At 45.0% G+C, this 15536-nt stretch overlaps 1 protein-coding gene across 4 annotated transcripts in view; it reads left to right on the forward strand.

The window, feature by feature from the left end:
- Positions 1–15536, forward strand: part of HIBCH (3-hydroxyisobutyryl-CoA hydrolase) — a 1291623-nt gene that overhangs the window by 856822 nt on the left and 419265 nt on the right. For all 4 annotated transcript variants that reach the window (XM_068244938.1, XM_068244939.1, XM_068244937.1 and 1 more), the window contains one exon: positions 8975–9120. In XM_068244938.1, coding sequence (XP_068101039.1) covers positions 8975–9120 — 146 coding nt within the window. The remainder of the gene's footprint in view (positions 1–8974; positions 9121–15536) is intronic.

Consider the following 15536-nt stretch of genomic DNA (forward strand, 5'->3'; position numbering starts at 1 on the left):
AGTTCTATACCATTCCAAATAATCCAAGCTGTTCTAAAGCATCATAATTACCCTGATTAATTGGAAACAGCTGTTTTCAACCACTCAACAGGTAAAAAAACAGCAGCTCTCTGCAGTTGGTTTGTGGACTGTCATGGCTAAGACAAAGGAGCTCAGTGAGGACCTGCGGCTGCACATTGTGGCTGCTCACAAGTCAAGAAAGGGCTACAAGGCCATTTCTAAATGTTTTCAAGTTCTAGTGGCTGCAGTGCAAAGTACTATTATTATTGATTTATAAAGCGCCAACATATTCCGTGGTGCTGTACAAAGTAAGAAACAAACATGGGGTACATAATAATACAGACAATGGTGTACACCAATATACAAAATACATAATTAGTGACAAAATGATGTAAAATACAGAATACAAAATACAGAATTGGTAATTACAGTGATAAAAGTAACATGATAAATAAAATGTATAATGATTTCCAAGACACAAAAGGGTGAGAGAGCCCTGCCCTTGCGAGCTTACAATCTAAAGGGAATGGGGGGCGGGGGGGGGGGGGGGGCAAGAGGAGGGGTAGTATACAACAAATATATAGAGGCAGTGTGTTTTAGGATACCTAGTAGTGGTGCAATTTGGTCTTAGGACAAAGGGAAGTGGCCTAAGGTAGCGCATATGCTTGTCGGAACAAATGCGTTTTTGGAGAGCGTTTAAAGGTAACAAAGGTTGGTGAGGGATGGATGTGTTGTGGGAGGGCTTTCCAGAGGAGGGTTGAAGCGCGTGCAAAATCTTGTAAACGTAAATGTGAGGAGGTAATTCTAGAGGAGGACAACAAGATCATGTGTAGATCTGAGATTACGATTGGGTTTGTATCTGTAAATTAGTGAGGCTATGTATCGGGGAGAGAGATTGTGGAGAGCTTTGTAGGTTAGCATTAGAAGTTTGAACTGGATCCTCTGGTTAATTGGTAGCCAGTGCAGAGCTTGACAGAGAGGGGCAACTGAGGAAGATCAAGAAGAAAGATGAATGACACGAGCAGCTGAGTTCAGTACTGACTGGACCGGGGCCAGTCTGTTAGACGGTAGTCCACAAAGTAGTATGTTGCAGTAGTCTAGACGAGATATGAGAACCTGTATTAACATTTTAGTTGTGTCTTGAGTGGGAAAAGGTCAGATGCGAGATATGTTTTTGAGTTGGAGATGGCAGGAGCTGGTTATGGAGTGAACATGAGGAATAAAAGAGAGAGATGAGTCAAATATTACCCCCAAGCACCGTGCTTTGGGAACTGAAGTTATGGGAGTGTTATTAACATTTATTGTAACTTCAGGCAGAGAGGTGGACAGAGACATTGGAAAAATGATTACTTCTGTTTTACTCATATTACGTTTTAAGAAGCGAGAGGACATGAAGGAGGATATAGCAGACAAGCAGTCTGGAACATGTTTGAGGAGGGCGGTAAGGTCTGGGGCCGAGAGGTACAGTTGTGTATCGTCTGCATACAGGTGGTATTGAAACCCGAATGAGTTGATTAAGTCACCAAGACCGTGCATGTAGATGGAAAAGAGGAGGGGACCAAGGACAGAGCCTTGAGGAACCCGACAGACAAAGCATGAGGAGAAGAGATCTGATCTGAGTAGGAGACTGTGAAGGACCTTCCAGAGAGGTAGGAAGATAATAATGCGAGAGCGAGGCCCTTTATTGCTACATTTAAAAGTATTTGTAGGAGTAAGGTGGGGTCGACAGTATCAAATGCTGATGGCAGGTCAAGAAGGATGAGTATGGGAAATTGACCTTTGGATTTAGCTGTAAGAAGATCTTTGGCCACTGTAATAAGGGCAGTCTCTGTGGAGTGTTTAGAGCAAAAGCCAGACTGGAACTGATCAAGTAGGGAGTTAGCAGATAAAAAATGGCTTAATTCTGCATGTACAGGGGTTGGACAAAATAATGGAAACACCTTGAAAATCAACAAAATATATTTTAATATGGTGTAGGTCCACCTTTTGCAGCACTTATAGCCTCAATTCTCCGAGGTATTGATTCAGACAAATTGTAATTGTTTCCAAAGGAGTTGTTGCCCATTCTTCAGTTAAAACCCCCTCCAGTTCTTTTAGAGATGATGGCGGCGGACATTGACTTCTTACTTGAATCTCTAAAAACGACCATAAATAATGTTGAGGTCTGGGGATTGTGGTGGCCAGATGAGATTCTTATTTTCATTAGAACGTTCCTCGAGCCATTCTTTAACAATTCTAGCTGTATGTATTGGGGCATTATCATCTTGAAAGATGGCATTCCCCTCCAGAAACTGTTCTTGAACCATAGGATTAACTTGGTCGCCCAAAATTCCTAAATAGTCTCGGCTGTTAATTCTTCCATGAAGGGAAATCATTGTCCCGGCGGATTTCCAAGAAATAGCAGCCCAGATCATCACAGAACCCCCACCATGTTTTATGGTCGAAAGTAGGCAGTCTGGATCAAGGGCGCCTCTAGGTATAGGCAGTACAGGCCATTGCCTGGAGTGCCATTGGTCCTGGGGGCACCATGTGCCTCCTTCTATCTCCTTGTGCCTCCTTCAGTCCCTTGTGACATGTCTGGCCCCCTGTTTATCCTTCTGTCCCCCTTTATGCCTCCTGTCTCCTTTTGTAACTCCTTCTGTCTCCACGTGCCTCCTTCAGCCCCCCTGTGCCACCTCTGCCTCCATCTGTCCCCCTGTGCATCCTTATGTCCTTTTGTACCTTTCTTCTTGTACCTTTCTTTGTTCTCCTGTGCTACCTTTGCCCCCCCCCCCCCCATTCCTCATTCAGTCCCACTCTGCCTCCTTCTGTCCTCATGTGCCTCCTTCTGTCTCCCTTTGTGCCTCATTCTGCCTCCATGTGCCTCTTTGGTCCCCATGTGCCACCTCTGTCCCCTGCACTTTCCTCTGTCCCCCAGTGCCTCCTTCTGTGCCCCTTTGTGCTTTCTGTCTCCCTGTGGCTTTGTCTGTCCCCCTCTGCCTCCTTCTGTCTCCCTGTGCCTCCTTACATCCCCCTCTGCCTTCTTCTGTCACCCTTTTGCGGCTCCTTCTGTCCTACTTTGTGCATCCTTCTGTTCCCCTTTGTGCCTCCTACTGTCTCCCTGTGCCTCCTTCTAGCCTCTTTGTGTTTTTTTTCTGTCCCCATCGGGCCTCCTTCTGCCCCCTTTGTGCCTCCTCCTGTCCCCTGTGTTCCTCCTTTAATCCCCCTGTGTCTCCTTCTTTCCTCCTGTGCCTCCTTTTTGTCCCCCTTTGTGCCTCAATCTGTCTCCCATTGTGCCTCCTTCTGCCCCCCTTTGTGCCTTCTTCTGCCCCCTTTATGCCTCTTCTGCACCCCTGTGTGCCTCTTTCAGTTCCCCTGTGCCTCCCACTGTCCTTTTTCTTGCCTCCTTTTGGCCTTGTGTCCCCCTGTGCCTCTTTCTGTCCTCCTTTGTGTCTCATTCTGCCCCCCATTGTGCCTCCTTTTGTTGCCCATTGTGCCTCCTTGTGTCCCCCTGTGTGCCTCCTTCTGTCCTCCTTTGTGACTTCTTCTGACCCTCATACCTCCTTCTGTCCCTCTGTGCCTCCTTGTTTGCCTTATTCAGTCCCCTTGTGCCTCCTTCTGTCCCACTTTGTGCCTCATGAAAGCCTTGCCTATGTGTATTTTCTGGTGAAATGCTGCTGCATTGTGTATTTTCTGGTGAAACGCTGCCCGCATTGTGTATTTTCTGGTGAAACGCTGCTGCATTGTGAATTTTCTGGTGAAACAACCTCAGAGCGGACCTAATGGGGAACTATACTGTTACCTTACAATAGGTACGTTCAAATGCGGAAACACCCACCTCCCAAACACTTACCAATGAGCAGCGCTGCGCAGGAACACGTCCAAGTCAGGAAACGCCTGGCTGTCACTCCCAGCAGGCCGCCCGACCAGCAGACCTGATGGGGAACTTGCCACCATGACGTGGGGTGGGCGGTGACTAAGTGCCACCTCCCACATTGTCCTGACTACGGCTAGTGGAGGTGGAGGAAACCTCCGCTCTCCACTGCAGATGTAAAGAGGCACGCCCTCACAGCGCTGGCCAATGGGACCCCACATTCGACCCCATAGCTGTGCCCCTAATTTGCATATAAAATTCATACTCAAATCTAAAGTAATTGAACTTCAAAACAATCTCCAACAGTTTGCAGATGAAACCAATTTGTTGTGTAGACATATCAGACGTAGTCTCCAACATATATTGTACTGCCTCCATCCCACCATCATGTGGGATGGAGGTATACAAACTCTCTACATCCATAGTCACCAATATACATTCACCAATTATAGGTGACATATTTTTAAGAATGCTCAAAAACATGTGTGTCCCTCAAATAGGATTTCATAGACACCACATAAGGTCTGAGGATTTGGTCAAGGTATTTAGCAAGTGGGGCCAGTATAGAGTCCATACCCGCCACTATGGGTCGACCCGGCTGGATAATCCGCTGGGCCGACCCATAGTGGCGGGTATGGACTCTATACTGGCCCCACTTGCCAAGAGACTTGATACAATGGAGCCTCGAGGTTTAAATCGAGAGCTAGATTTATTGCCTTTCATTTGACTATTTGGTCCTTGATGCCTTCCTGTACTTATAGATATATACATGTATATGGGTAGGTCCAATGGAAAATATACAGTGATAGTATACAGTGACTTGGTGGCTACCAAGTGTAATGGTGGTGCTCTTTGATCTAGCCCCTTTAAATGATACTCCGGCAGCATTGTATTGATAATCTTTATTGTTGTTCAAATATATTGATACAACTTATCCTTCCTTACCCTGATAGGTCCTTCTAGATATAGTAGATGTGGGTTATTCAGCTACGTTTCACATGTCATGCGAGTCTGCATGACATGTGACTTTGTTTACAAGGGAAGTCTACTTCCCATTGGCCAGCGTTGTGAGGGCGTGCCTCTTAACATCTGCTGTGGAGAGCGGAGGTTTCCTCCGCCTCCACTAGCCGTAGTCAGGACAACGTGGGAGGCGGCGCTTAGTCGCCGCCCACCCCACGTCACGCTGACAAGTTCCCCATCAGGTCCGCTGGTCGGGCGGCCTGCTGGGAGTGACAGCCAGGCGTTTCCTGACTTGGACGTGTTCCTGCGCAGCGCTGCTCCTTGGTAAGTGTTTGGGAGGTGGGTGTTTCCGCATTTGAACGTACCTATTGTAAGGTAACAGTATAGTTCCCCATTAGGTCCGCTCTGAGGACGGACCTTAGGATTGGATGACATGTGAGAATATTTGTGATTGGTTACCTTTTCACCATGTTAGGTATATAAGGTGATATGTTGTCAGTATATAGTTGATGACTAACAGCTCAGCTTGATAAAGGGGCGGCTGCCCTGAAACGTTGTGTTTATAGCTGTGGATTGCCAATAAAAGAGCTTATAATTACTGGATGGTGCTGGTCTTATCTCTACTGGTGAAACCCTGCCAGCATTGTGTATTTTCTGGTGAAACGCTGTCACAATAAGTGTAATTTCTGGTGAAACGCTGCCGCATTACGATTATTTTTTGGTGAGAAGCTGCCACATTACGATTATCTTCATGCCCCCCCCCCCCCCCCATGAAGCCACAGGTTTTCTCGCCTGGAGTGACACCCCTGGTCTGGATGAAATGCTTCTTTCGGCTGTCTTAAAACGTACGCTCAGCCGGAGGTTGGAAATAAGGTAAACTATTATTCGTCAGAGAAAATCACATTTTTCCACTGCTCGAGGAACCAATTCTGGTGGTTTCTACAACACTCTAAACGCTTTGAAACATTTGTCTTTGAGAGCAGAGGTTTTCTAATTGCAGTTCTTCCATGGAATCCAGATTTATGCTGCTCTCGTTGAACAGTTTTTGTGGAAACTGGGTTCTGTAGGTGTTAATTCAGCTCTGCAGTGATTTTAGGAGCCACGAGCTTTTCTAACAATTCGATTTAGAGTCTGACTGTCTCTCTCAGACAACTTCGACTTTAGGCCACAACTGTGCTTTGCTGAGGACATTTTTCCTTCTCTTTCAAAGGCAGTCATTACTTTTGAAACAGTACCTCTTGAAATGCCAAGCATTTGGGCAGTTTCTGTTACAGTAGCCCCTGCCATACGAGCACCAACAATTTGGCCTATTTCAAAGTCTGAGAGATCTGCCATTTTTATCAATTATAACCAACTTTTGTTTAAATATCTGTAAAAAACAATTATTTTAATTAAACATATCAAATAACAAAAATAATAAACAAAAAAAAGGAACATATGTCAAGTTTTGATTGCTTAAAACCTGTTCAAAGATTATGATGCCAAAATGTTAGGTGTTTCCATTATTTTGTCCAACCCCTGTATATGGTGTTCAAGTAATTTGGATGCAAATGGGAGAAGTGACACTAGGCGGTAGTTGGCGAGTGTGGTAGGATCTAGAGATGGTTTTTTTAAGTAGTTGTTTCACAACAGCCTTTTTGAATGGGGACAAAAAAGATGCCAGTGGAGAGGGACAGGTAAAATAGCGATGTTAGTGCAGGCATGATAGATGAGGATAGCTGCGGAATGAAATGGGAGGGGATAGGATCCAAAGAACAGGTGGTTAGATTAGCTTTGGATATTATAGAGGAGAGAGAATATTCAGAGAGTGGAGAGAAGGCAGTTAGAGAGCAGTCAATGAGAGGTGTGGAGGTGGGATTTGAGGGCTGCATGGATAATTCACTTCGGATTAAAAAATTATTAAACATATTAAAAATTACAAGATGTTCCGCACTGTGGAAAATCTCAGAAGAAGGGTCGTAAGCCAAAAGTGACACCTGTGCTGGCCAGGACGATAGTGAGAGGTGAAACAGAATCCAAGGATCACCACCAAGGCAATCCTGGTGAATCTGGGCTCTGCTGGTGGCAATGTCTCAAGGCAGACAATCCAACAGACACTGCACACTTCTGGGTTCCACGGATGCAGACCGAGGACGCCATTTCTCCAGATAAGGTACACAAAATCTCGCTGGGCCTTTGCAAATGCTCATCTGGGCAAATAAGAAGACTTCTGGTCTGTGTTACGGTCATATAAAACAAAAATTTAATTGTTTGGTCACCATGTTTCCTTCATTTGGCGTAAAAAAAAGAGAAGCCTTCAACCCAAAGAACACCATCTTGACTGTCAAACATGGTGGTGGGAACATAATGCCGGGGGGTGTTTTTCAGCCAATGGACCACGGAACCTAATCACAGTAAACGACACCATGAAAAAGGAGCAATACATGAGGATTCTCACATCAGGCAGTCTGCAGAGAAACTTGGCCTTGGGCACCACTGGATATTTCAGCATGACAATGACTCAAAACACACAGCAAATGTGGTGAAGAAATGGTTAGCAGACAACAACATTAACATTTTGGAGTGGCACAGTCAGAGTCCTGACTTGAATCCAATTGAGAATCTGTGGAGGGAGCTAAAGACCAGGGTGATGGCAAGACAACCCTCCACCCTGAAAGATTTGGAACTCATTGCTAAAGATGAATGGACAAAAATACCTGTAGAGACATGCAAAAAGCTGGTCTGTAATTATAGGAAGCATTGCATTGCTGTAATAGCTAATAAAGGTTTTTTGTTTTTTTTGTTGGTTATTGAAGAGGGTATGAATAATTTTGGATTGGACACTTTTAGCTCAAATGTAAATAAAAGCTGAGAATTTTTTTCTACATTGTACATTGTCTTATTGTCTACTGGTAGACATTTCCCGTCAAAAAATGACTTGCTTGCTGAATAAAAGTAATTTTAAAGCGGAATGAAACCCAGCATTTCTTCTTTGCTCGAATAGATTATTTACAGCAATATATACAACCAGCATTTTTTTTACTAGAACAACATTCGAAGGGTTACACACATGACTTAGAAGTTCCCTGCCAGCAAAACTGGATGCATCAGAAGTGCAGATAATGGTATCTTGTATTTAATTGTATCAAGTGAGGAATGTAAATAAACACTTCTCTGTCACTGCGGGCTCTGCTGAACAAAGTCAGACAATCAGAAAGCATTTCTGCTTATGTTAGAACATGAATAAAGCAGTTATAAATAAAATAAGTCAGCTCTCAGAGAAAAAAAAAGTGTACTTTGGGAACGTATAATTTCTAAATGAATAATAATACTTATGCACAAAAGCAAATATGATAACCGTATGGCATATAAAAACTAAGAAAACATGTTTTTGTTGAATATTATGTCAGGGTTTTATGCCGCTTTAAGTCAAAATTTGCCAGGGGTATGAATAATTATGGACAGCACTGTACCTATCTAACCTATCCTGGGGGCAACTATACTGACTACCTATATTGGAGGCACATACCTATCTAACCTATAATGGGGTAACCTACCTATCTAACCTATACTGGAGGCACCTACCTATCTAACCTATACTGGTGGCAACCATACATGCTGCCCTCTACTGGAGGCACCCACCTAGCTAACCTATACTGGGGGCAACTATGCCTGGCTACCTACACTGGGGGGGACCTATAGCTGGGTAACTATACTGGGGGCAACTAGACCTGGCTATGCTATACTGGGGGCATCTATACCTGGCTACACCTGGGGGGTTGAGATATTACTTATTTTTGTAAGTATTCGTTGATAAATACAAATGTTTATATTTACAGTTGTTCTGTAATAAAGAGCCAGTGACATGGTTTGGAAAATGTGACTCCTACATGCTTGAAAACCAATTTTTCCACAATTAGATCTTTAGGTTCCTACAGGCCTTGGAGATTCTTGAAAGCTACAAAAATAATCTCCCCCCTTCCTGTATGCACTCACAAATCCACTGTATGATCAAACTGATTTTTATACTATGTGTCTGAAATATTTGTTTTATGACTATGGTATATGCTGTATCCGCTTTGGGTCCTACAGGAGAAAAGTGCTTTACAAATGCTCTGTTGTTGTTGTATCCTTTACTGCAACATGGTCAACTTTGATTTAGGTTTTTACGCTTAATTACAGGACTATTTCCTGATGTTGGAGGAGGGTATTTTTTACCCCGGCTTCCTGGAAAAATTGGCTTATTTTTAGCTCTTACTGGATTCAGACTGAAAGGAAGAGATGTACAGTATGCTGGAATTGCTACTCATTTTGTTGAATCAGAAAAGGTACTTCTTTACTGTGTTTGCGTGTGTGTATTCTTATGTACATATTTTTAAATAACGGAGAATTTCTATAGTTGGTTATCAATATTTTCTCATTTAATTGGTGTCTCCTTTTGCCATACTTGACAATTCACTTGTTTGCTTTTAACCCCCTTGGCATTATGATTCTTTCGGGATTTTAGGGGCTAAAAGCAGTGCAATTTTTTTTGCATGCTTTCAGACCCTAACACCTGGGAAAAAAATCATGCTGCCTGGGAGATCTGCAGCAGTTTTACAATCACTCACCTCCCTGGCTCCAGCGCTGCAGTTATGCCTCCATCCTCCAGGGGGCCCTGCAACTCTAAAGTGAAATTGCTGGCTGTCGTCATGACGACAGCAGGCGCTCTCGCCAGGAGGAAGCAGAGCCCCGGCGGAAATGAAGAAGAATGGCGTCCGACGTCGGGATCCTCCGGGAGGTATATAGAAACGCCCGCTGCGTGCTATACTCTGCACACAGCCTCCGGCGGCTACCCAGAGCAGAGGTCGGGATTACCGCTCTTAGCTGTGGTTTTCCGCCCTGACCCTAGCTCGGGATTACCACCAAGGAGGTTAAGAGTACTCTGAAGGCAAAACCTAGTGATGAGCTTTTTGTACACATATCATTCTACACATATTTTTGTTTGCACATCTGGGACCATATGCAATTCACTTTTTCACCTGAGTTTTCTCCTAGAAGATAATTTTTCATCTTCTATTTAAAATAACTTTCCAGTACTTTTTCAACTAAAAAAGTACCAAAAAGTAAATGATAAAGTACTATCAAAATTATTTTCAGTATTGCTTTTGCCTAAAAGGCATTTTATTGACGAGTTTAAAAATACCACCTACTCAGGAGAAAAAGTTAATTTCATATGGCCCCTGATCTTTCTTTCTTGAGAAATTCTTTCACTGTCAAGTCTCTCTGTAACGTCAATAACACTACCAGAATGCACAACTGTGCTGTGACCTTCTAGTTCAAAGAGAGACTGAAGCCAATTTACAAAGACGTTTTTACCTCTTATTTAGTTTAAGGATCATTGCTAGACCTAAAACGCCCCATTCCCATTGCCGAATGAATGTTTTATTACCCTAAAATCCCCGGCTCAAAAACCGGGGAGCGCTTCCTGGTAGATGCAGAGCTTTCTGCAGTAGCTTTGCCTCTCCTTGCATCAATCCCCGCTGATTGACGCCTCTCCCCGCCCCTCTCAGGCTTCTTTCACTGAGAGGGACATGGTAGAGGCGGAGATCCGTGGTGGATTGACACGAATGGAGGCAGAGCAACAGCGGTAAGCTTTGCTTCTGTGGGTGGCAAAATCCTCGACTTTGAAAGTCGTGGATTTTTGTCCTAGGATTTGAGGGTTGTAAAACCCTTGTTCTGCCGCGGGATAGCAGCGTTTTAGGTCTGGGAATGATCCTTAAACTAAATAAGACTTAAAAACTGCTTTTTATAGTGGCTTCATGGTCTCTTTAACCACTTCACCTCAAAGGGTTTTTCCCCTTAAAAAAACAGAGCAATTTTCACCTGTCAGTGCTTCTTCCATTAATTTGCCTATAAATGTATTATTATTATTATTATTATTATTATTATTATCACAACAAAATAATCTATATCTTGTTTTTTTTTTCACCACCAATTAGGTTTTCTTCGGGGGGTACTTTTTTGCTAAGAATTATTTTTTTCCTAAAAGTATTTTAACAGGTAAAATAAAAAAAATGAAAAAAAAATATTTCTTAGGTTTCGGCCATTATAGTTTTAAAATAATACATGCTAACATAATTAAAACCCACACATTTCATTTGAAAATAAAGGTGCATTTTTTTCATTTTTGCGTCCATCCCTAATTACAAGCCCATAATATATAAAGTAATAGTAATATACCCTCTTTACATACATATTGAAAAAGTTCAGTACCTAAGGAAACTATTTTTTTTTATTATTATTATTTGTACAGTTTGGGGTTTTTTTTGTTTAAAAAAAATAATAAAAAAGTGGTAACTTTTGGGGAGTGTGGGAGGTCAGGGGTTAATTTAAAATGTATAAATAAGGTAAAAAAGGATCCTGTATTGAAAAAAAAAAAAGTAGATTTAATTTTACTATTTGGCCACAAGATGCCCTCACAGGTGACTCCTGTATGCATAGCATTAGTATGCAATTAGGAAGCACTGCGTGGATGGTCTTTGTTAATGAAGGTGCCGTCTAATAGACGGCGGCGTTCATTCACACGGGGACTTAGATTAATGAATGGGAACTGTGTTCCCATTCATTGATCTAGCGGCTACAGATCGGTGGTAACAAGCACGGGGGTGCGATCGGGAACGTGTGGTGGGGAGGGACGTAGTAGCTATGCCCCTGCACATAGTTATGGCATTTTGCATGGGCGTAGTTACTTGTCCTGGTTGGGGGAGGGGAAGTGGTTAAACAAACTTCTGGCAGGGCATAAGTTAAAATAGATATAACTCTGCATAGCTTGCAGTTGTTGTCAGTAGTGTTGGGCGAACAGTGTTCACCACTGTTCGTGTTCACCCGGTTTTTCCATTGTTTGGGTTCGGATCGGGCTTCGCCGGACACCTCATGGTGTTCGGCCATGTGTTCGGCCATGTGGTCGAACGTGTGTTCGGCCTGACAGCGCATGGCCGAACGTTCCACAAACGTTCGGCTCGCGCTGTGATTGGCCGAGTGGGTCACGTGGTTCGGGTAAATAAATACCCAATCCGCGTCATTTCGCCGGCACTTGCGTTTGGGTTTAGCTTTGGGTAAGCAGGCAGGTTAGACTCTCACCAGCCAGGCTAGCCAGGGCCCCCCCCAGCCTCATAGTGTATTTGCCAGTTGCCACTATACCAGTCAGCGTGCATGTACTGCTGGGATCAGTAGTACTTCCGCCACCAGTATATAGCATTGTCTATTGCCACTGTACTGCTGGTCAGCGTGTACTGCTGGGATCAGTAGTACTTCCGCCACCACTAGTATATAACATTGTCTATTGCCACTGTACTGCCAGAGTGCCAGTCAATGTGTACTGCTGGGATCAGTAGTACTTCCGCCACCACCAGTATATAACATTGTCTATTGCCACTGTACTGCCAGAGTGCCAGACAGCGTGTACTGCTGGGATCAGTAGTACTTCCGCCACCAGTATATAGCATTGTCTATTGCCACTGTACTGCCAGAGTGCCAGTCAGCGTGTACTGCTGGGATCAGTAGTAGTTCCGCCACCAGTATATAGCATTGTCTATTGCCACTGTACTGCCAGAGTGCCAGTCAGCGTGTACTGCTGGGATCAGTAGTACTTCCGCCACCAGTATATAGCATTGTCTCTTGCCACTGTACTGCCAGAGTGCCAGTCAGCGTGTACTGCTGGGATCAGTAGTACTTCCGCCACCAGTATATAGCATTGTCTATTGCCACTGTACTGCCAGAGTGCCAGTCAGCGTGTACTGCTGGGATCAGTAGTACTTCCGCCACCAGTATATAACATTGTCTATTGCCACTGTACTGCCAGAGTGCCAGTCAGCGTGTACTGCTGGGATCAGTAGTACTTCCGCCACCAGTATATAGCATTGTCTATTGCCACTGTACTGCCAGAGTGCCAGTCAGCGTGTACTGCTGGGATCAGTAGTACTTCTGCCACCAGTATATAGCATTGTCTATTGCCACTGTACTGCCAGAGTGCCAGTCAGCGTGTACTGCTGGGATCAGTAGTACTTCCGCCACCAGTATATAGCATTGTCTATTGCCACTGTACTGCCAGAGTGCCAGTCAGCGTGTACTGCTGGGATCAGTAGTACTTCCGCCACCAGTATATAGCATTGTCTATTGCCACTGTACTGCCAGAGTGCCAGTCAGCGTGTACTGCTGGGATCAGTAGCACTTCCGCCACCAGTATATAGCATTGTCTATTGCCACTGTACTGCCAGAGTGCCAGTCAGCGTGTACTGCTGGGATCAGTAGTACTTCCGCCACCAGTATATAGCATTGTCTATTGCCACTGTACTGCCAGAGTGCCAGTCAGCGTGTACTGCTGGGATCAGTAGTACTTCCGCCACCAGTATATAACATTGTCTATTGCCACTGTACTGCCAGAGTGCCAGTCAGCGTGTACTGCTGGGATCAGTAGTACTTCCGCCACCAGTATATAGCATTGTCTATTGCCACTGTACTGCCAGAGTGCCAGTCAGCGTGTACTGCTGGGATCAGTAGTACTTCCGCCACCAGTATATAGCATTGTCTATTGCCACTGTACTGCCAGAGTGCCAGTCAGCGTGTACTGCTGGGATCAGTAGTACTTCCGCCACCAGTATATAACATTGTCTATTGCCACTGTACTGCCAGAGTGCCAGTCAGCGTGTACTGCTGGGATCAGTAGTACTTCCGCCACCAGTATATAGCATTGTCTATTGCCACTGTACTGCCAGAGTGCCAGTCAGCGTGTACTGCTGGGATCAGTAGTACTTCCGTCACCAGTATATAGCATTGTCTATTGCCACTGTACTGCCAGTCAGCGTGCGTGTACTGCTGGGATCAGTAGTACAACCATAATGAAGAAATCCAGTGAAAGAGGGAGGGGCAAGGGAAGAGGTGTTTCCCCTGACTGTTCACGTAGAGGCCGCAGTGGAGCACCTAAGAAAACCCACTCAATACCACCCATGTGTGCCAGACAAACAACCCTCACTATAATCCACAAGAGCAGGACCGGATAATGAATTTGGATGACCTCTCAAGCGTCCAGCAGCGGGTTATGCAGCAACAGCACCAGCACATCCTTGTCACGCACGAGGTCCTCTGCCAGTTACAAGGAGCCAGTGGGCACAAAGGTGACACAACCAGCAGCTACACCATGCACACAATGGCCGAATAACCAGTCCGAACAGTTATTTCCGGACACAATGGGCTATTCGGAGGAGCTATTCCCACCCCCACAAACATCCACCTGTGAAAGTTCAATGGAACAGCCAGAAATGTTGTGCCCGGATTCACAACCATTGTGTGAGGAAAATGCACCACTCACTGAAATGCAAGGCGAAGACGAAGACACCCAAATCCCTGAGCAATGTGCGTGGGAATTGGAATTGCAGGAGGTCTACCGAGAACATCTTGAAGACATGGGAGTGAGGTGCGCAGAGGGTGTTCTGGGAAGCTCTAGTCCACTGCACACAGACACAGTCACAGATGAGGAGATGGAAGAGGAGGTTTTGGACAATGTGGACACAGACCCGAATTATCGAGTAGAACCTCGCCGTCGGGATAGCAGTACAGATGAGTCTGCTGAAGAACCCACTGCTGCAAGAGTTCGCCGTGTGCCACAAAGTAGGCGGGGAATTTCGGACATAACAAGCGTAGAAGTGAGACACAAAAGAGGCACAAACCAAACTCGCCAGCAAAGCAGGAGCTCCAAAGTTTGGGCTTTCTTCGAAGACTGCAGGGAGGATGTTACCATGGTGATTTGCAAGGTGTGCAGGACCCGACTGAGCAGGGGGAAAAATATCAACAACCTCTCCACCACCAGCATGCGCCGCCACATGCTAGCCAAACATAGCACTCTGTGGTCAAACCAGGCCAGGGTACCAGCTCGCTTCCAGCCCCCAGCAACACTGCCTCCTCTGTGGTCACCAGACCCTCCTCAGCAGCAGCCCAGCCATTACGTGGTGCACAAACATCCGTAGTAGACAGTGCTCTTGACGTTTCCCAGTCTTCAACGACGACAACAACCACAACCAACTGACCTTCATTGTGCGATCCTACGGTTCAGTTGTCTGTCCTGGAGATGTTTGAGCTCAAGAGAAAATTGCCAGCAAATGACCCCCAGGCCGTGGCACTAACAGCCAGCATAGCCAAGTTTCTGGCCTACGAAATGCTGCCATATCGCGCGGTGGAGACAAAACGCTTCAAGTGCATGATGGCGCTGGCCATCCCATGTTACGTGGTTCCCAGCCGCTACTATTTTGCGCGGTGTGCAGTGCCAACGTTACATGAGCACGTGGTTAGCAAAATAACCCGAAGCTTGAAAAATGCCGTTGCCTGCAAGGTTCACCTCACCACTGACACCTGGACAAGTGCGTTTGGCCAGGGTCGATACATCTCCCTTACGGCGCACTGGGTGAACCTTGTGGAGCCTGGCAGCGACTCCTCCTCACCGGCTTTGTAAAGTCTAAGACCTGTAATATAAATTTAAAGTGAGGCCAAACACCTCTACTCATACGTTGGCTAACGGACTCCGAATTTAGGCCCTTAGGAAGAAGATCACACGGACACCAGCTACATGTTTGCAAACCAGATCTTCTTAGTTTAATAATGAAAGACTTCAAGTTTTGATAGCATTATAGTCACATAAAGCATTATGTCATTAAGTTAATAATTACAATATGGCGTGATTGGTTCCTATTTCTGACTTTCATACCTGTCA

This window comes from Hyperolius riggenbachi, chromosome 7, assembly GCF_040937935.1.
Source record: "Hyperolius riggenbachi isolate aHypRig1 chromosome 7, aHypRig1.pri, whole genome shotgun sequence".
In the NCBI taxonomy this organism is placed as follows: Eukaryota; Metazoa; Chordata; class Amphibia; order Anura; family Hyperoliidae; genus Hyperolius; species Hyperolius riggenbachi.